The sequence below is a fragment of the Panthera pardus genome, unplaced genomic scaffold, assembly GCF_024362965.1.
Source record: "Panthera pardus isolate Hobbes unplaced genomic scaffold, ASM2436296v1 HiC_scaffold_4, whole genome shotgun sequence".
Taxonomy (NCBI): Eukaryota; Metazoa; Chordata; class Mammalia; order Carnivora; family Felidae; genus Panthera; species Panthera pardus.
The window spans coordinates 1,991,928-2,014,444 of NW_026526969.1; the positions used below are offsets into that span (position 1 = coordinate 1,991,928).

The following is a 22,517-nucleotide window of genomic DNA, read 5'->3' on the forward strand; positions in this document are numbered from 1 at the left end:
GACGGGGCATTTTGTCCAGTGTCTTCCTATTACGGAGGAGCAAACTGAGATCCAGAGAGAGGGAATCACTGAGTCTGGCTCAGAATCACCTGTCTGGTGCTCCACGAGGACCGTGTCATAAATGTTTTCCCCGTTTGTAGCCTGCCTTTTATTCCTATTAGTTGACATGAAAAAATGTCTTAAACTTTTGTGAATGTCAAGTCTAATGACATTTTTGGGTACGTTTTCTCCCAAATCTCAGACAATTTCTGCCAAGCTCTTTATTCACACACATGCACACACATACATACATAAACACGCACGTATGCATACATGTGCGCACACACCTTGGGTTAGCACAAAGTTGCCAAGGGAAATTCATCGACTAGGCTCTATTTTCACAATGTTGGTCGAATGTGTTGCCCTTTTTGAGTTATTCTGTGTTCTCCTGAGAAACCGGAGAAGGCGTGTGTTCTCTGAAATGTTACTACCGGCACGTTTCTCTTCCCCAGTTAGCACTTAGCTTTTGTACTTACAGACCCGGTCACACTTACCACCCAGCTGGTCCTTCGGGATGAACATATCAGGCATGTTCTCATGAGGAAGTCTGTTGTTTCTTTGAAGTACGCGTAAGCGGGCATATTTAGTTATGATTAGAACGTATGCCCATGTGGCAGATACTTGCCTAATTGCACATGACTCTGAAACGTATTCACATTCTCTATCCGGTATGCAGTGTGCCCATTGATCCTCTTAATATCTGTGCTGATGCAAACACTCATGAATCTTTTCCCAACTGCTATGCAGGAACAACCAGAATGCACCCCACCCCCCGCCCTTCTCCTTAAAATCTCGGAACACAGAACAGCTACAAAGTAGAGAACAACAGACGCCCCACAGATCCTCTGGAGGCTGGTGATTTTACTCCTCCTGGTCAGAGATGGGCTCCTACCTGGGGTCCCCAGCCATGGCATGGGTACAGTATTGCTGTATGGTTCTCCAGTGGCCCCTGGTCCAAGCAGACGTCTTTAGCCTTGTTGTTTCGAAGCTGTAGGAATAGGCAAAACATCATCCATCAGAGCTCATCTGGTGGAAATTCCGCTGCCCAACCCTTGTTCCGCCATGACTTGGTTCGGACTTTTCTGTGAGGTGATCATTTTGGCAAGAAAGACAAAGTCCTTCAACGGATGCTGTGGGCATGAGCGCTCTGCCTGCGACACCTCCTAGCCCCTGCTGACACACAACTCCCCCGTCCCCAGCACAGAAGAGAAGCCTAGGGAACATCTGGACATAGGAACACCAGTTACCCACTGGTTATCCAGAGTGGGCCTCGACACCAACACTGCTTTTAATAACCCCGGGAATCATGGGTCAGTTTCTGAAGTCACTGCTGGCATGGAGGCATTAAAACCAGTAATCCCCCAAACCAAACAAAAACCCTGCTGCCGAGCAACAATTTATTTATATATTTCTGGACTTATGTACATATTCAAAGAATACTTACTGGATGCCTAGACGGTGGCAGGTACCATGCTAGGTGTTTGGAACGCATCTGTGGCAGAACGGACCAAAGTCCCCAAGACAAAAGCCCTGAACCTAGCTACGCACATCTCTTTGGGAACACGGAAGAATTTGTCTCGTTGGAACCTAGACTGGTGTCCATCCCACCCGCCATGTTGCAATCTCAAACCGGTGGGAAAACATTGTTGGTCTTACACTCTGTCTCCTCCATGGAAACCAAACTAACCAGAGACAAATCAAGAAGGGAGGCAAGGGGCACTCGGCTTCTGTGCTCCCAAACTGTGTTTAGGTTCAGGCAACTGAGCAGAGTTTCACTGCCTTTTTTTTGTTTGTTTTAAAGATTACAAAAATAACCCCATCCTACTGAGATATCTTGAAAACTGTAGAAGAAAGTAACAATCGCTCACCATCCTTTCCCAAATTCGGTTAATTTTTTTCCCTAATTCTGAGACAATTTCGTTTTGTTCAAGTTGGACCATAATGAGCAACTGTGTAAAGCTTGTTCACCCTTCAGGTTTTATTAAGAAAATAATCCTAGAACTGCGGTTATGGTAGCAGAAGGTAGGGTTGCCTTAATGTTCTTAAAACCTGCCGTCCAAATCCTTTCCAGGAGCTTCAGACTAATTTCTATTCCCGTCCACAAGGTATGTAAATACTTATCAGTCCCGAGTTTCATGCTTTAAAAATATTGTGTTGGTCAAAGTATACAAACATCCAAACTTAGATGCTGGGGAACCTAGTGCACAGCATGGTAATCATAGCCAATAATACTGTATCACATACTTGGAAAATCACCCAGCGATTAGATCATCTTAAATGTTCTCATCACCAAAAAAAAGAGATGGTAATTAGGGGATGTAACAGAGGTGTTAGCTAACTCTATGGCAATAATCACTTTATAATATGTAAGTGTGTCAAATCAACATGTTGGACCCCTTAAGCTTATATAGCTTTATATGTCAATTATATCTTAATAAAGCTGGAGGGAAAAAAAAGAAAGCTGCTTGGAAGAAAAATTCTAAAGAAATTGGCGGGGGTATTGCTTTAAACCCAAGTTACCAAAAATGTATGCAGAGGGGTAGAAGTGATGAATCAGATATGTTGCACAAAAGGTCCCAAGCAAGAGATCTCTGCTGAGTCGCCTTGGAGCCCCGTGCTGTGTTTTAGTTCTTTTGTAGATGCTTTGAGGACACGCTCACTGTCGATGCTTTCAACGAGGCAAAGGATAAATTACGTGGAAAAAAACCCCAAACAAACTTCTGAGTCAAAAAGTAATTCAGAAGAATTAAGATGTTGAAAGTGAGAACATCTACCAAATGTATTTTGCTTATGTCTTTTTTTTTAATGTCTACACAAGAGCAATATTATAAAAATGTGTCCAATGGAGTCTAATGAAGCTTTTAAGAGAAGGATAAAATAAAAATTACAGGTGATAGAGAATATTGTTTTGAGAGGTGAGGAAAGACATTCTTGTTTTTATGAATTTACAATTAATAGGAAATTGGAGAGTTTCAAGTTTAGCAATTCTTTCCCTTTTTAAGAATTATCTGTTTATTTCCCCATTGGGATCTCCGGTGGTTTTATTGTAGATTTAGAAGCGCTCCTAATATATTAAGGTATTGTTTTTATGGCATATTTGTTCCCTATAATGATTTCAGAATGCCAGGCTTTTCAATTTTGTTTCTAATGTTTATGCAAAGAAATCTATTATTCAGTAACTTAATAAATATTATGGAGGGCCTCATACGTGCCTGGGACTGTGCTAAGTTCAATGAATGCAAAAATAAACAACACAGTCCTTGCCCTGAAACAGTCCATGGTCTGGAGAGACAGACACAGGAAGAGCTCGTGCAAGACTGAATTTTTGCCAGGACAGCAACGAAAACACGTCTCCATTCCATCTGTATATTATTATATTGCTGTATATTATTATGCTGCACCTGTATGCTTTATGCATACCGTATGTGCATGGTCTTTCATATAAATAATGGTAAGAGAATAACAAAGATGAATAAAATCAAACAAGGGGCAGAGGCACTTCAGGCCACGAGGGCAGTATGAGCCAACCCCAGAATTTTGACCAAAGACCCGGTGAATGTTTTTGTGCTCACTGAGTTGCTTTTACATATCTCATACATGGAAGAATCAGGACATAAAGCGGGCACGTGTCTTTCTTTAAAAATTATGTTAAGGCAGGGGCGCCTGGGTGGCTCAGTTGGTTGAGCGTCCGACTCGATTTTGGCTCAGGTCATGGTCTCACAGTTCAGTTGATGAGTTCAAGCCCCGCACGGAGCTCCCCGCTGACGGTGCGGAACCTGCTTGGAATTCTCTCTCTCTCTTGTTCTCTCTCTCTTCCCCTCCCCTGCTTGCGCTCTCTGTCTCTCTCAAAATACATTAAAAAATTTAAAAAATCACGTTAAAGCATTCCAGCTAATAGAGGTGAATAGACATTTAAAAAGCAAGGGAAGGTGGCTTACTCTGTAAGTGGGCCTGGGCGCCATCGCTGTGGTCAGGATGAAAAACACTGGGGCTGACACCTGCTCAGAGGTGTCTGTCTCCCTCTGTCACCATGCTGGGGTCTGGGCGTGGCAAACAGGACTGCTAGCAGTTAAGTGTTAAAATACAGTTGCCTGAATAATCGTACATCTTGTTACTGAAATGAATTTAACCGTAAAGCTATTCTGAAAGGTATAAAATGGAAATAAAGGAAAAGAATGTTTGTGCCCCAAACCCCAGATAATATTAGCAAAGGCTGAGAAGTTGATGAACTTTCTCAGTCAAGGAGAAAGTGTGTTAACGTTCTTGTGTTACATGCCCCCTGACCCTTCACTTTGGAGACTCGGAGACGAATTAACAACAAAACAAAACATCAGAGGTAGTGCAGTTGCTGGATCGTAGGGTTGTTCTCGTTTTAAATTTTAAGGAACCGCCATACTGTTTTCCGAAGCGGCTGCGCCAGTTTGCATTCCCACCAACAGTGCAAGAGGGTTCCTCTTTCTCCGCATCCTCAAACATCTGTTGTGTCCTGTGTTGTTGATTTTAGGCCATTCTGACAGGTGTGTTGCTATCTCATTGCATTTCCCTGATGATGAGTGAGGCTGAGCATCTTTGCACTACTAGGTACAAAGAATGCAAAAATGTTAATTTAAAGGGGGTACCTGCACTCTGATGTTTACGGCAGCACTATCTGCAACAGCCATATTATGGAAAGAGCCCAAATGTCCATCGAGTGATGAATGGATAAAGAAGGTGTGGTAAAAACACACGATGGACTATTATTCAGCCGTAAAAAAGAATGAAATCTTGCCATCTGCAACAATGTGGATGGAGCTAGAGAGTATTAAGCTAAGTGAAATCAGTCTGAAAAAGACACACACCATATGATTTCACTCACATGTGGAGTCTAAGAAACAAAACAACACAGGGAAAAAGAGAGAGAGGCAAACCAAGAAACAGACTCTTCACTATAGAGAACAAAGTGATGCTTACCAGAGGGGAGGGGGATGGGGGGTGCAGGGGGATGGGGATTAAGAAGGGCACTTGTTGTGATGAGCAACAGGTTCAAAAACTAGAACCACCCCACGATCCAGGAACTGCACAGCTTCTAACGTTTTTTGAAAAAAAAAGAAAAAAATTCATCCCTGAGTCTCCAACATGAAGGGTCAAGTGGAGTGTAATACAACCAGGTCGAATCACTACACTGCACACCTGAAACTAACATTACACTGCCTGTGAACTAATGAGAATTTTTTTTAATCTTTTATTTATTTTTGAGAGAGACAGAGACAGAGCATGAGCAGGGGAGGGGCAGAGAGAGGGAGACACAGAATCGGAAGCAGGCTCCGGGCTCCGAGCTGCCAGCACAGAGCCTGACGCGGGGCTCGAACTCAGGAGCTGTGAGATCATCACCTGAGCCGAAGTCAGACGCTTAACCGACCAAGCCCCCCAGGCGCCCCTGAACTAACGAGAAGTTAAGTAAAAACTTAACAGAATGTTACAGGTTACCATAATGCAATTAACAACGAGACAGATAATCCGCGTGACGAGGACGTTTTTTTAAAGCCAAGAAACAAGCCCGCTAAAAAATTGGGAAGGAGCAAGAAGCATTAAACCCAGAGATATTCGCTGGCCTGGGGAAAGACTCTCAAACAGCATTGTACATGAAAACCGGAGGACATAAATTGCAAATATAGTACGATATTCACTCTGCCTTCTTCTTTTTCCTGTTGCTCGGGGGCCTGGTGTGGTGAAAAGAAACAGTAGGAGGGAGTGTTAGAAATAGAGTTGTCTAAATAATGGTAGATTTTGTTACCAAACTGAATCTGATTAGTTTGACTTCTTTCATTTAATGTTATAGTCCATATGAAATATATTTTAGCATATGTTGAGCTCAGGAAGCCGAGAAGGAGTAATAAAAGCAAATGCCCTAAAATGTTAACACTGATCATATCTGGGAATTGGGATTTGGAATAACTTTTGTTTCATCTTTATATTTCCTATAGAGTGTATGCACTGAATTTCTTACTTAAAAGAGATAGAGAGATTTGCAAAAACAAAAGCCTCCCCTTTCCCCCAAACCAGACTATGATTTCTACGTTGACTCCATGGCCACCCCACTGTTCAGCTCCAGAGACATCATTTACATCGTACTTCATGTGCATGACAGGCCCTGGAGCTGTTCAGTGCACAGCCTGTGGAACTGGGTCCTGGCCATCGTCTTTCATTTTCCCGTTTTTATTCCTTATTTTTTTAATACTATTTTCCTCCTCATTATGGTATTATCATACAAACATTAGCAATAATTGGGAACACGTGACAAAGTACCCTCACAAAAGCTGCCTGTCTCTCCACCCAGAGGTAACTACAACCCGTGTCTCCATTTCCCCATGCTATTTTCTCACTTGCTTTCAATCTAAAATAGTAAGGAGCTAATCCAATTTTATAATCCTGACCTTTCCCTCTTAAGAATTAGACTATCAACATTTCTCTCAAGTCATTAAACTTTTGTACATACCTTTCGAAATGGCTGCAAATATTTCAAACGATTAATATGGTATATTTAACTAACCTTCAAGTTAGAGTCAAATTTTTTGATAAAAAAAAAGTCACGGAGATGAACAATTACTCTCAAATCTTTGCGCTCATTTCAAAGTATTTGCTTAGGATAAGGGTAGAAATGAGAGTGCGACTATCATTAAGCCTTTTAATACATGTGGTTCAAACTGCTATTTAAAAAGCTTGTTACAATTTACACCCTCACCAGAGGATCTGTGATTTTTCATATAACCAAGATCTTACTGGCAGAATGCCCACATGTAATTCCAAAAATGAACCTTTGTTTATTTGGCAGAAGCACAAAGCTACCTCAATGTATTTTAATGTCTTCGATGACGAAATCAGTGAAAAACGTCCATGTTTTTCAACCATGTGTGTTTTCTCCTATACTTTATTTTTCTTTGGGGGTGTTTTATTTTCTTATTTAAATTAATTATTAAGATGTAATTCCGTTTGTGGAGCTCATTATATATTATTTGCATCGTCCATTCATCTATACTATTCTTCTGGTTTGGCATACTGTTTCTCTATTCAGTTGATGTTTAGATTATTTTAATATTTATAAGCTCGGATCCATTATCCTTTACTTTTGCATTTTCTTCCAAGGCTTTCATTCTTAGGAAGCTCTGGCCCTTTCAGAGACCAGCTGCACACGCATTTCCGTATGGTCCTATTATCATTTCTTTTCTTTCATTTAACGCTAAAGTTCATCTGAAATACACTTCAGGATGTGGTGAGCCGCGAGGTGAGGATCTCAATTGTTTTCTTCTCCAAAGAACGAGGCAATTCACCCAATTGTCTTACGAATCATCCGTTTACAGCCTGTTGTGTTTCGATGCCTCCTTTTATTTGACCTTACTCTGATAACCCTAAACCCCCAGACCACACTTTTGTTTTGAAGAAGAAAAGATAAGGCAGTTCGGACCTGTTAATAGTCAGTGCTGAGTGCCAGCTACTGGTCTAAAAACTCAACGTATCCCGGCTCGTTTCACCTTCCCGATAGCCCCGTGCAGTGATTCAGTCTTCATGCGCCCCCAATCACGATATGGACTGTGCCTGCAAGACACATGCTTCCCAGTCCAGATTCCGGCTCCAGAGGGACACCTCGGCCACACCCTGACGGTTTAATCTGGCCCTTATTTACTTCCCATAAAAGGCATCGGGCATGAAGCGGGGAGAATACACAGTTACAGAAAAAGGAAACACTGTAAGTCACAGAGAGCCTTAGCTTCAGCCGCAAGCAGCTCGGGGAAGCAGCCCGAATACTGGAGCTAGTGGGGGTGTCACCACTGGGTCTGGTGCATCTGGCGCCCTGCGCCCTGGCCTCACTCTGTGCCTCATCCGAACACACAACGGAAGGAAGTAAAAAGGCTTACACACAGCATGTTCTCAGCGGTAGGGCTTACGATATTGAAAAAAACAGAAATAACATAAACGTCTGTATTATCGAGCAAAACACGGCACACAAAGGTGGTATCATGCACAGTCATTACTAAGGCTGCAGAAATGACACAGATATTCCTTGTATGCTATGATTTCAAATTATTACACACGTGGACACCATGGCTGCAGCAATACATAGATACAGATGTGTTTATAAAAATATACACGTGTGTATATTTTTAGTAAAAAAATGCACACACGGACACACACACACAGACCACACATCAAAATGTAGTATCACCTACGAAGTCAGAATGCCTGTGTGCAAGGCCGGCTTCATGACTTATAGCCTGAGACCTTCGGTAATTATTGAATTCATCCAAGTCTCAGCTTCAGCTTCCTTATCAACAACATGGACATAATACTCATAAAGGGAGGGTAAAATGAGTTCACAGGTGAAAAGCACTTAGAATAGTGCCTGGTGCATCAACAGCTCTTGTACGTGTTCGCTGCCCCTTATTAGTATTTTCAAATTTTTCTGAAATGCATACTAATGGCCTTTGTAATAAGAGAAAAGTCTATCTATTTCAATGTTTAGAGAGTTGATGTTGTCTCATCACAGAAGATCTAAGAGCGTCTGTCCTTTTGTTGGTGGCAAGGGGTTCTGGCCGCCAGCACTGAGCAGTGGACAGCTCCAGTCACTGCCTGTCTTTATCTCCAACTTCCTGCTCAACGTCCCTCTTACGGGTCCCAGGGGACCTCAAAGTCAAAATGTCCCAAATAGAACTGATCATGCATTCTACACCCCAGACAGAACAGGTTACCAGAGCCTCTGGTCCCCCCATTGTAACATTTATTACATGTGTCCCCCCACCAGCTGGTGAGAGCCTTGCTGCCACGTCTGTACCTCCGAAAAACACTCAGTGAATGAATGAATGAATGAATGAATGGATCTGTCCTCTATTTTCCCCCATCAGAGCAATCCCCAGCCTACTGCACAGCCATCCAAGCTGAGGGCACGTGTGGTCTTAATTACCTCCCCATATGCAATGGTGTTATTGTATCTTCTCATTTCTGGGTAAACGTGGTCCAGGTACCACTGGAAATTCTTACACTTTAAACTTTTCCTCAAGGCTCTTCTTTCGGAGACATCACCGATGTCAATTCCTGGATTCTGAAAGTAGAGAGAAGCAGGGGGCATTAGTGACTGGGGAGCTCTGGCCGGAGAAGAAGGCGGGTGGCTTTTGAGGAGAGCCATCAGAGAGAAACCTGACGTCCTGCATGCTCGCTTGGGAAGTAGGTTTAAGGGGACTCATTTGATCCCAGAGCCCCAGGCTAGACTACGGTCCCCTGAGTGCAGCACGTGGCCCCCCAAAGGAGCCGTCCTTATCATCACCACACAAAAGGGATCCTAGGACGCACTGATGTTGACAACCTATGTTCCCAGCATCTTCCCTCGTTTCCTCAGTGACTCTCGGAGCCAGTTATTAGAGGAATTATTTGATTAAGACAGGAAAATAAATGCCTATAACCACCTCCTGTCTTTCTTCTCTATACACGTGTGATTCCCCCCTTTGCTGGCCCTTTGTGAAGTTCATTATACACCGAAGTGAAAATAATTTTCCATTGCAAAGCTTGTAATGATGTTCTAATGAATAATTCACTCTGCTTTTACAGAAATGAACCTGTAATGGGTTCATTACATGCTGACAAGGGAAAATAAACTAGCTGAAATAGGACTCCACAGGCTCTGCCACAAGATGGCCGCGAACCAGGAGGGACAGGACGCTGTCTCCACAATGGCGGGCAGCCAGGCGGCAGCTTGGGGGCCAGGGAGAGTTCATATTATTTCGTTAAGATTCCTCCTTTCAACAGCCAACTGGTGGTGTTAACGGAAAGCCCCCCTAAATGTGCGTCGGAAGACGGCCAGCCGCCTTGAGCGCTTATGACCCTAAGTCACACTGCCACTGTAAATTCACAAACGGGAATAATAATACTGATTGCACTGATTTCACAGGGCTGTGGGGAGAGTCGAGTAAGGATGTGAGTTCACAGCCCTGCCCTGCCATGTGCTACACGGAGGACCTTACGCAAGTCACACGTCACCTCCCAGAGTTTCAGTCTACTCACCTGTAAAATGGACGTCATAATAGGCCCATATCAAGCTAGCATGTATTGAGCCCTTCACAGTTGCTATACTCTGAGCCTTGTTTTTATCTTCACAAGAGCCCCAGGAGACGAATGTCAACAATCCCTGCTTTATAGGCAAGGACACTGAGGCAGAAAGTTCTTCTGTCATGAGGTCGTTACGGAGGCGCTAAATGAGATACTGCTTAGGGAGTAGGTTTAAGGGGACTCCTTTGATCATACTTCCTGAGTGCCAGGGACATAGCCAGGGCTCAGCAAGTGGTACCTATCTTTATATAAATAACCACATGCCAAATCACTTCTGGTTTAACAGCTACAAAGTGCTATTATGGCCAAAAGAGCTTCAATGCTTGGGAACATTATTTCAATAACTGTAACAACAGGATACAAATTCTTTACTTTTACCCTCTTTATCTAGAATCTTGCACATATGCTGCTGCTCTGGGCTCCCGCCTCCTGAAACCTGAAATCTGCCGGTCCTCAGAGGGAACAATTCTAGGCGACTCTCTCAGGGCATGGCTGAGACACCTACAGGTACTCTGACTGAAGAGATAAACCCAACTATGGTGGGTCACCCGCTGTGCTGTGGATCTAAGCGCATTGACATGCACCTAGATTGATGATTTTGGTACTCTGTACTTAAACTGAGTACTCTAGTACTTAGATGGGGGTACTTTAGTACTTATTACTTAAGCGAGTACTTTAGATTCAGTTCCCCCAGTCACCTTCGGAAGGATTTTCTAGGCAAGGAGCCTCAGGGACGGAGGCAGTAAATGGATTTGTTCAAGACTGCATAGCTGGTAAGCGGCAGAGCAGGGATTCCAACCAAATCAAGGCACAGCCATCACACAATACTCCTGTCAGGCTTTGGCAACATGGGAGTTTTCTTAGGCTGTATTCTGGAAAGAATATGGAGGAGACTTGAAGAGCCATGTAAACTGGTAGGGGTGTATGTCATGGGGCAGGCAGAGCTCCTTGGGAGGGCGCAAAGTGAGGGCAAATCATGGCGTCATTGGTTAAGAAGCTTCCAGAACACCATGGACGTTCAGGAGCAGGGCATCCGGATGACTACAGTATGGCTGGGATTAATTCAATAAGACCCTTCTACTCTTTGTAACTGGATTTCGAGAGTTCCATTGTGCCAGGCCCCACTTAAAGCAGGGTTTCCAACACCTGGAGATCTGTGAACCCCTTCAAAATGCTCTTACAATTTTGCACGTGTAAGCATCTTTCTGAGGAGACACCATCAGTGACCTGTCTGACAGGATCACTGGTCCAGGGTGATGGGGAAGGGCTGCTGGGGCCCTACCTCCAGTGGCAGGTTCCACGCTATGTACACGTGAGACTTGTAATCATCCATCCAGACCTCAGCAACCCGGAGAGCATTCCTCTTGGTGTAGAAACCGATGTTGCTGTTGTAGGGTTTCTTCTTCCGCTCAATGTGGGCCACCCGCGAGCAAGGCAGGACCTCCATGCTGCCCCCACAGAGCCATACCTGGAGGAGGGAGGACTTGATCAGCCTGACAGGGAAATGTCTAGAGGCCACTGCCCCTCCCCAAGGCCCAAAGGCAATGGTCAGGGGACGCAGCATGGGTGAGAAGTACATTTCAACGTATCTTAAGGTTGGTCTGTTACTGCAATGTAGACTAACCTAACTAAAACAGGTGTAAAAGAAGGCTTGGGAGACTTTTATAGAGAAAATAGTTTAGGATATTAAAATAGAGCTCTGGGTAACTAAGGCCCAGAGCCTTAGTTAGGTGGCTGCTGGCGACACATGGATTTTCTTAAGCTCTTCGTAGTGCACAGTTGGCACCCATGGAGGTTTTCTTTGCCACCTGGCTGAAGTCGGGCCTTGCAGACCTAGAACAGAAAATTCAAACTGAAAAGCAAACCATATTTATTCATATCAGCACCAAGGGCACAACAGGCTACTTACGCATCGTTAATATGCTCTGTGATGGAGTCCTAAGAGCACAGATGCCCAGCCTTCTGGAAGCATTTGCCCCAATGGTATCACGGGCGGGCATCCCTTGTTATTGCTGGAATTGGAACATGCGGGTGGAAGGCTGATACGGTAGTTGCCTTTGATGGATACAAAAGCCCAAGGAAGTGACACCTGCCATTCTCTGCATGGGCATGGCAGGCATCCAGGCCCAAAAGGCCCTGCTTGTATGGAAAAGCTGAACTGTCCAACTTCTCCCAGTCCCAGGCAGGCAAAACAAAGCACTCCTGATTCTCAGGAAGGACTACTTTGTGGAAATAAACGTCCCGGTACTGGTGGGGAGAGTGTGCTGGTGAGCTGACCCAGTCAGCACAGACAATGTATATGCTCACCCCAACCTGGGATACTTCAAGCCCCTCTACCTTTACTTTCCCAGACCCCCTTCTGGAGGATACTGGGACCCTCCTGCAGGTTTGTACACCGTCCCTGGATCTTCATTGATTGAATTCGGTGGCAAGATCCATGCGTGTGTGGTCTTCTGTTTCTATTTCGCAACTCTGGCTGCACCATAGGGAAATGATACAGATGGAAAATTCTGCCCATAACCATGAATCCTCACCTTCAAGGAGGAGACTGTAAGCTAAGGGTTTGGTAGACAGTGAGTGGTCCAGAGGAGCTTGATTTGGGGACCTGACCATTAGGTTCCCCCTGCGTCGTCATGGCAGCTGCTGACAGTGGAAGGAAGCCACGTCAAGGAGGCAAATACGGCCAATGCCTGTAGGGAATGGGGGCAAGAGACCTTACCAGGTAAAACAAGCTGAATTTCTGGGGTGGGCAATAGGCAAAGATACAGAGTGGCACAGGTGTGTGGCATTGCGCAGTGTCAAGATTCAGGGAATGAATGGAAAGACATCCCATATTCATGGATTGGAAGGCCCCATGTCGTTAAGATGGCAACACTTTCCAAATCGATTTAAAGACAACACAATCCTCATCCAAACCCCAGATGGCTTCTTTGCAGAAATTAGCAAACTAATCCTAAAATACATGTAGAAATACAAGAGACTCCAAAAAACCTTGAAAAGAGCAAAGCTGGAGGACTTCCACCTCTGATTTCAACTTACCACAAAGCTGCTATAATCAAGACAGTGCGGTGGAAGAATAAGGAAAGACGACAGGATAGAACTGAGAGTCTAGAAATAAACCCTCACCTCTACAACTGACTGACTTTCAACAAGGGTGCCAAGACAATCCAACGGGGGGAGATAGTCTTTTCAATAAGTTGTGCTGGGACAACATGCCAGAGAATGAATCTGGACCACCACATCACAACATATGCAAAAAGTAACCTGAAATGGATCCAAGACATAAACGTAAGAGCTAAAACTGTAGACCTCTTAGAAGTAAACGTAAGGGCAAATTTTCATAACCTACGACTAGGCAAATATTCACCAACTGATAAAAGGATTAACAAAAGATGGCATATCCATACAATGGAATATTATTGAGCGACAAAAACAAGTAAGTGCTACACTATGGATGAACCTTGAAAACATTATGCTAAGGGAAAGAGGCCAGTCATAAAGGACAGCGTACTCTATGATTGCGTTTATGTGAAATGTTCAGTATAAGAAAACCCATACAGACAGAAGGAAAATTAAGGGTTGCCTAGGACTAGGGGTGGGGTTGGGGGAAGGTAGAGTGGGGATGGGGTTTCCTTTTACGGTGATTAAAAAAAATGTGCTGATATCACTGAACAACTCCTTGAATATACTAAAAACCATTGAGTCGTGCACTTAATTTTTAAATTTTTTTCATGTTTGTTCATTTATTTTGGGAGAGAGAGAGAGCATGAGCAGAGAAAGGGCAGAGAGAGAGAGGGAGAGAGAGAATCCCAAGCAGGTGCCACGCTGTTAGTGCAGAGCCCAACGCGGGGTTGGATCTCACGAACTGTGAGATCATGACTTGAGCTGAAACCAAGAGCTGGGTGCTCAATCGAATGAGCCACCCAGGCGCCTTGGAGTTGTGCACTTTAAATGAGTGAATCATAATGGTATGTGAGGATCTCAACAAAGCGGTGACAAAAATAAACAGATAGATAGAGAAGTAATTCCCCAGAGAGATGGGAAAAGAAGATTCAAGGGGTAGATTCCAGTTTGGGAAGCTAAGGAGAAATAATGCAATCCAAAGCAGAGTTGTGTGAAAACCAGTTCCGGAGTAGGGATAACGTGTGCAGGTGTATGAGGGGCCTCAGCAAAAGCCAGAAACCCCGTAACAAGAACAGAGGTTCCAGGCGGGAACAGAACCCACAGGCAGACCAACTTGGTGCCAGTCTTCTGTAAGCAGTCCAGACCAAGGTCAAGCGACATAGATAGACCAAGATCGGATTGTTCCAATTGTTTCAGGTTGTCCCTAGGGAAAGTTGTTTCAGACGTCCCTTGCTAGGAGTGGGCTGACAGAGCAGAGGGTCCAGGTCAGACCCCAAGCCTCTTAAACAAGAGTGGGAGATGGTGTGCCAGCTGGGAGGCAGGCCGCACAGCACATCTGTCGTGTGCAGCAGGGACCGTGGCTTCCTCTCCTAGACTCTGCCATGTGGATACCAGTTGGCATACTCGTGGACACCAACTCAGAGCCACTTAGGTTTTCCTGTATGGTCTGGGGAGAGGCAAAGGGTTCTCGGACTGTTTAGCATCTTGATGGTACAGACAGCCCTCTCCTGGGCCCAGCAAACCTGGAGTGAATGACCAGTGTCAGCACTGGCCCGGATGCCTGTAACATCATCACAGACCTCTTCTGCCTGGAACACATTCCTGTTACCATCCTGTGCCAGCCTGGCCTTGGTCTACACCTCAGTCTGTCACCTCTAGTGACTCAGACTGGATTTAGGGTCGTAAGCACGAGCAACTAGCAACAGCAGATCTTGTATGAGACAGCAAATGACAGCACTGAAACACAGGCTGCAAACTACTCTGGAGATACCGGGCAGAGGAGGTAATTTAAAGTTAGGGAAGAAATAAAGAGAGGAAGGAAGGAAGGAAGGAAGGAAGGAAGGAAGGAAGGAAGAGAGAAAGAAGAAGAAGAAGAAGAAGAAGAAGAAGAAGAAGAAGAAGAAGAAGGGAGAGGAAGGAAAAAACAGAAAAGAAAAAGAAGACAGACACACAAACACCCAGTAGGTGTGGGAGGCAAACTGAGCCCAGTCCTTTGGGCCTTGAGGAGCAGCCCTAGCCTCCTCTCTGCTTTATCCTTCTTCCATCCTCCACTTCCGCAGACCCTCCACTCACAGAGGTGAGTGTCTTCGCTAGGCCTGCTCCAAAATGTAGGACCAGCCAAATCCTTACAACCAGGCACCAACACCAAGTACCTCATGAAATCCTCACAGATGAGGAAACTGAGGGTCCAAGAGGTTGATTAAGTTGTTTACAATCCATAGCCAGTAAGTGGGGGACCCAGAACCACAACCTAACCCCGAGCCACACCAACAGGCCAGCCCTTACTCGGTGGGCACCTGCAGCTCTGACCCCACCAATCCAGGGTCATGGATCCTCCAAATTTCCTCAGCCACAGCTTGCACCTCCTCAAGATGTCTGGCCAGTGCCTCTGTGGGTGGGGTGAGTGAGGGGGACGGGGTGTGCATCCATGGCCTGAGGAAACTCAGTGGACCCGAACGTGGCACCAACGATACCCTCAGGGTCAGGGGTGTCATTGTTAGGGGTGCCAAGGTCAGCCTCCTGCCGCACAAAGCCATCGCCAGTGCGATGCAAGGGGAACGGAAGGAGCCAGTGGGTCAAGTGATTCTCAAGTCTTGGGAGGCTCTTCTCCAAGTTGGCAGGAGTGGTCACAGCAGAGCTCATGAGCTGGCCCTAAGTGTTGACAGGGTGACGTGAAGTCTGTCCCTGGTCAAATGACTGAGTGTAGACGGTAGAAGTGAAGCCATTCACGAGGGTAGACTGAATACCTTAGAAACAAAGCGACAGGTTAACTAAGGCAGCTGCTGAGGGCTGATCCAGGGGACTGATGCTCACGCAGTTTCCTACTCTACCTGAGAGCTATGAAAGCAAAAAGGTAGCTCCATAAACGGAGTGATCGATTCATCCTTCCGCCAGACATGAGCACTTAGCTACACCCGTCTCAAGTACAGCTGCTCCCGAGGAAGTTATCCTTCCTTCCGTTACCGTTTGTCGGCCCAAATGGCGAGGTTCTATGGAGACTGGGGGACATTATACCAAGGGAAATGAATAAGTAGGTGGGGATGAAAGGCACATCTGCGATGCCAGGGAGGAAGAAGAGAGGAAACGACCATCCTGGAATAGCACTCCAGGCCCGGAGGTCCTCCCCAGAGGAGGAGGTAGGCCCTCCAGATGGGCTGGAATGGGCCAGGAAGATAGCACAGTCCAAGCTCTGGGACAAGTCCTGGTGGGGTAGAAGCCGTAGCAAGGCTCTTGGTGACCCTCTGCCTGGGAAGTGGTGGCCAGCAGGAGACGTGCTGACCCCAATAACACATATTAATTAATTCATAGTTATTCATCCAGAAAATTCCACTCAGAGCCTACTTTCCAGCATGGGAATGTCATGGAGAGTGTCGAGGGACAAGTCCTTGCTCTCACGAAGTTGATGATCTTAAAAGGGAAACACATTAATTAAATAATCACAGGCAGATGTGCCTTCTCAGAAGCAGAGCCAATTCCAATGAAGGAAAGCAACACAGTGCTGGAAAAACCGGCATCCAACAAAGGGACAGGCCCTTAGGCTTAGAGAAAGCATCCCTGACGTGGGGCAGGTAAGGTGAAATCAGAAAGCCTAGACTGAGCTAACCTGGCTAAAGAAGCACGCTAACTGGACGAGAGCCCAAGCCCGGGGGCAGCCAGCACAGATGCAGTGGCCTCGTGGAGGGGGAAAGTCTGGGTTCAAGATGGCTGCAACAATCTCTCCCACGCTCCCTTGCAATGTGGATTTTTTGCTCCTTCCATCAACGAGTTGGATCGACTTTCCCTCCTCTTGGATCTGGGCTCGTCTTCAGACCTGCAGTGGTGAGTAGAATGCAGTAGAAGCTTTTGCACTCTCCAAGGCCAGGCCTTGGGAGGGTTTGCAAGTTTTACTGTCCCCCTCTTGGGATTCTGAGTCCACCATGCTGTGAAGAAGCTGGGAATGAAAGACCATGGGGGCGAAGGGGGTCCAGCCTGGGCTCACTCGCGTGCCCGGAGCTTCAGCTGAACCAGGCTCCTCCGGTCAATCCGCTGACTGACCACCCACGCGTGAACGAGCCCACCAGTGCTATGAGGGGCACAGGAATCGGCCAGCAGACCCCAGCCTAGACTGCCAGACTCCAGAATCATGAGCAAATCAATTGTTCTTTTAAGTCACCAAACTGTGGGCTTACACAAACAACTCGCGTGAATGGAATATTCAAGGAGTATTCAAGGAACTGAAAGAACAGCCATGCGGCTGCGTCAGGGCAAGGGTGGAAGAGAGGAGAATAGCATGAAAGAAAGCTGGGTGGGCAGGCAGGGTTTGCACCAGCCGGGCCTGCAGGCCACGTGAAGGAAACTGATCTTCGTTCTAAATGAGAAGCCACTGAAAGGTATGAGTTTGAAAACGTGAACTCTGGCTGAAGCGTGGGAAACAGATTAGCAGTAAGGTGAGGGGAGGCAGAGGAGGCAGGAGGGTCTTAACGTCACTGCCGGGAGAAATGCTGGTAGCTTTGGCTAGGGCAATGGAATAGAAGCAGATATGTTGACACATTTGAGGCTTTTTAGCAGGCAAAATCTTGAGCAACGGGTTGGATATGGCGGAGACAAAGAAGGATCAAGAATGACTCCTAGGGTTTTTGCTTGTGTAGTTGGACATAGGGAGGTAGCATCGTGCCCTGGGCCAGAAAGCCTGCCCAAGGCTCTGGAAGAAAAAGAGCATCACAAGAGTCTTAGGCGGGACACGTCCTTTCTGCTTAGGACAGTTGATACCCTGGGGGAAGAGGACACTATGGGAGACGGATGTCAAAGGGTGCCATTGATTTCTGAGCTCTCCACCATCACTCCAGGGGGAGAGTCTTCGAGGGTGCGCTGGCTTAATTCCATCTTTTGGTGAATTTCATTCATTCAACTCATGTTGTCTAACAAGTATTTTACTAACTCATTAGAGTCTTAAAGATGACGGAAAGTATGTCATCAGACGAGGCAAAAGTTGGTATTTCTGGAATTATGCCTGGATCTCAGCCGGTCTGGCGGTCTCCCTGAATGCCCTCTGTACTTCCCAGAGTCTCCGTCTTCCCTCCAAGGGCAGGACGAGAAGCTGGCCTGGATTGCTGGTTCCCAAACCTGGCTGTGCCTCCGAATCCCCAAGGGATGCTTTAAAATAACAAACGCTTGGATCCCACCCGAGACCTATGAATCACATTCTCTGAGGAGAAGCTGAGGGACTACTGGGTGGTTTAAAAAATCCCTCATGTGATTGTGACGTGTCCAGGTTTGGGAACCACTGGCCTAAACTCATTTCATGTCTTTTTCTGAGACTGTGGTTTTATGACTGGAGGCAAAGAGAAGGTAGGATGTGCCTGGCCAGAGCTCAGACCACTGGGTGATGGCTCCAGGAATGCTGGGGATCTAAAGTTCCAGGTATCGCCCAGACCATGCTCTCCCTGGTGCCTCCATCACCAAGGAGCTTGGATGGTAAGGGGGCAAAGTCAAGGAGCCGGAAGTCACCGCCTTGGTGGAGGTGAGCAGCCGTGGAGGAGGCCGGGAAACATGGCGGAAGCCAGGAGCTAAGGCCAATGCGGCTGATTCATTTATATCACCTACTGTAGGCAGTGGCCTCTAAACATTTTTGATATACGTTCGCCACTGGAAAAAGAACAGCTGAAGGCCAATATGTTGACTTTATCCATTTAAAAATATACGCCCGTGCTATCGTACTAATGTATTTTACACACGATACATTTAAGGACAGAGACATTTAAAAATTATACCGCCATGGAGGTGCTAATGTATTCCCCTTGGACCCCAGTGGATTATCTTGAGTCCGTCCGGCTTTGGAAACCACTACGAGAATTCAAGCATTCGAGGTCTAGGTCCCATTCCACCATTTTTAGAGGCCAGCTGTTGCTCAAAGCAGCAGAAAGTATTGTTCAGGAACGAGTAGGTTTGGAGCCAAAGTAATCTAGTGAGAATTTTCAACCGTGACACTAGAGTGTGAACAGCGAGCGCCATGATAACATGAAAGCTACTTGTCCCGAGATGCCCCAGGTGCCATCTGGGGGCAGCTGTCTCTGGAAAAAGCCCTGGATGGTGTTACAGGGTCTGCACCTCCGTCTCCCCCACCCCCTAGTCATTAAGGTTCAACAGGAAGCTGCCGGATCCAGAAAGAAATCTGGGTGTCATGCTCAGCACTCACCTCCCCAGACACTGGTCAGTCCGTCACCAAGTCCTGCAGACGAACGCCTCTTAACTGTGGCTCGATTGTAGCCACTTCCCCAAACACCCACCACGACCACCAGGCCACCAGCTCCTCCGCCACCACTCCAAGCTGCCACCACCTGGACCGCGGCACCCACGTGCCCATGGCACCATCCGTCTGGCCTCCACTCAGCAGCCAGAGTGCCGTGATCCGATCACGTCATTCCCCTGAATGCTTCGTGGGCTCCCACTGCTCTGAGAATGAAGTCCAGAATCCTAACATGGCTTTGGAGGACTCCCGTGCCCGCCTCACCCTCGTGTGCAGCTCCCCCACAGCGACCCTTCTTTCTCGTCTTTCATGTGCCACAGTCCTTCCAGCCTTGGAGCCTTTGCTGAGCCCCTGCCCGGGACACTCTTTCCTTCTCTGCCTGGTTACCTCTTCCTCCAACTTCAGCCTTTAGCTCAACCACTGCTTCCCCAGGGAAGCCCCCCCATAAAGGCAGAGCCCCCTACTGGAGACTCACGTAGTACTTGTACATACCTGTGCAAGTACAACTTACCGCAGTTGTGATTTTGTGAGTGTGCCACGCACACAGTGGGTGTGTGAGAGTATTACTCTCTCTTTTCCTTACTGGGCTGTCAGCTCATTGAGGACCAGGCCCATGACATCCTGTGTCCCCAGTGCCCAGCGCTGGGTCTGGCACATCAGTAAGCACCTGACAAACTCTTGTTCAATGGGCGAATGTGAACGTACTAATGAATGCAGTGGGGACGGAGGGCGAATTCGTAGGATGGGTCTAGAGAGAGGGCGTAAGATGGGGGGAGGGAGGGAGGAAATGGAGGGAAAAAATAGAAACGGTCTAGAGATACAACATGACAGGCACAGAAAGGACAATCAGATTGACCAGGGGCCTTTATTATAGGACTCAACACCAGGAAGATCTGAGTCTCCCCAACTTTTCGGCCCACAAACCCAAAACCACCCTCGTGCTTCTGGGACTGCGGTTCCTTGGCACCCTGGCTCATAATGCAAAGCTACCCTGGAGTAGTCACCACCAGCCGGCCCAGTCCAGCCTGGACACCACTGGGAGGCATTCTCTAGCACAAGCTGAGAAATACTGAGAAATGGGCTCCATTTCTCCCAGAATTTGGGCACACTCACTCTACCCCACCTCACCCCCCGGTTTCCTCATCTATAAACGAGGCGGGGGCGGGGGGGCTACTTCCGAGCCTCTTTCGGCCCTGGTGTTAAGTCTGTGATTCCCTACACCATAGACCACAGGCCCAGGGTTCAGGGTCAGGGTCATCACCAGTGGAGGGCACCGGCTTCCTTATGCTGGCCACCCCAGCGTTGACCTTCTTGGGGAATAATCTTGAGACTACCAAGAATCCCCCAACTAATGAATTCAGGCATGTTATCTAGACCACCGGTTTATCTCTGAATCAGATCTCCAGGCTGCCTTGGGTGCACCTAGGGTGCACCCTCTGTCACAGGCAGCCTCTAGGCGTGCACCGAAGCTGGTTTTTTCTCCTTGTGGACTAGTCGACATCCCGACCGTGCCACTTACTGAACACATTTCTTGGATGGCACTTCCTTGTATTGGCATAGGGTGTGACACTGACTCTACCAGATCTCAGATCTCAACTAGTGCTGAGTGGGGGCACCTGGGGTGGCTCAGTCAGTTGAGCATCTGACTTTGCAGGGTTTGGTGTGGATATGGGCATATTTTCGTCTCCCTTGGGTATACGCCGAGGAGCGGGATTGCAGAGTCGTATGGTAACACCACGTTTAATCTCTCCAGGGGCTGCTAATCTTTTCCAACGTGGCTGCACCATTTGATATTCCCACCGGCAGTGTAAATTCTCCACATTCTCCCCAACCCTTGCCATTGTCCATCTTTTTGATTATAGCCATTCTGGTGGGCGTGGAGTGGCCTCTCGTTGTGGTTGTGATATGCATTTCCCTGATGGCTAATGATGTTGAGCATCTTTTCACGGGCTTATTGGCCATCTGTGTCTCTTCTCTGGAGAAATGTCTATTCAGACCCTTCGCCCAATTTGTAACTGGGTTGTTTGTCTTTTCAGTATTAGTAGAGGCCGTGTGGAGGAAACGAAGTTGGCTTCCAGTGTCATTTCACTCCCTCTCCTTGCTTTCCATCATCCAAATGCTCTAGGGTTCAAGGCCTCTCAAATCAGTCCTTCCCTGTGTAGAGCTGCCATGGAGATGGCCATGAGGTGCAGAAAAAGAACTGTGCAGCAGAGGCTGGTGTTCTTTTTTTTAATGTTTACTGAGAGACAGAGTGTGAGTAGGCAAGGAGCAGACAGAGAGGGAGATGCAGAATCCGAAGCAGGCTCCAGGCTCGGAGCTGTGAGCACAGAGCCCGACGCGGGGCTCGAACCCATGAACCGCGAGATCATGACCTGAGCCGAAGTTGGACGCTTCACCGACTGAGCCACCCAGGCGCCCCCAGAGGCCAATATTCTTGTTCTACCTCCTCCGAAGACTAGCTGTGCGATGTTAAACAAGTCCTTTTCCTCTCGCCTCCCAGGCTTAAGGCGTCCTCACCTATAAGATGGGAGTTGTACTACCCACCTGCCTGTACCACAGAGCTGTAATGAGGGCCTACTTGAGGTTATAGAGGTAAAAATGTAGGGACACCGTAGAGCCTTCCAGCCCTTCAAAGGGAGGTCAGTGATGTAACTTCTGGGCTTGGACCCAGGTTTCAGACTGCATGCTTCCGTCCCTGGCCCCACTGGTTGTTAGCTGGCCTGGGGCAACTTGTCCCAATGTCCTCCCCTGTGTAGTGAAGGACAATCACAGTCCTTACCTCTCTGGATCGTGGTGATGTTTACATGAGATGTTAGCACATCTCATTGTCAAGTGCTTAGAGCAGCGCTTGGCTCCAAGAAAGTTCTCCATACACGTCATCTGGGCCATCGTTATTACCATCACTCCAAGTCGAGATTTCTGATCCCCTATTCTCTCTCTGCTCCCGGCACCAACTAAGAAGAGAATAGGCCGGATTGAGTTTCTAGAAGGTTTCTTCCTGATTGAGCACTGGATGCACTGGCAGAACAGGCATCCCGATGAGCTGTGCTGGTTT

General features: G+C 47.0%; 1 protein-coding gene across 1 annotated transcript in view; it reads right to left on the reverse strand.

The window, feature by feature from the left end:
* Window positions 1–22,517, reverse strand: part of GALNT17 (polypeptide N-acetylgalactosaminyltransferase 17) — a 446,372-nt gene that overhangs the window by 28,358 nt on the left and 395,497 nt on the right. Inside the window, exons 7-9 of the mRNA XM_019421727.2 lie at window positions 11,396–11,581; window positions 8,975–9,112; window positions 932–1,027 (exon numbers count right to left, since the gene is read on the reverse strand). Coding sequence (XP_019277272.1) covers window positions 932–1,027; window positions 8,975–9,112; window positions 11,396–11,581 — 420 coding nt within the window. The remainder of the gene's footprint in view (window positions 1–931; window positions 1,028–8,974; window positions 9,113–11,395; window positions 11,582–22,517) is intronic.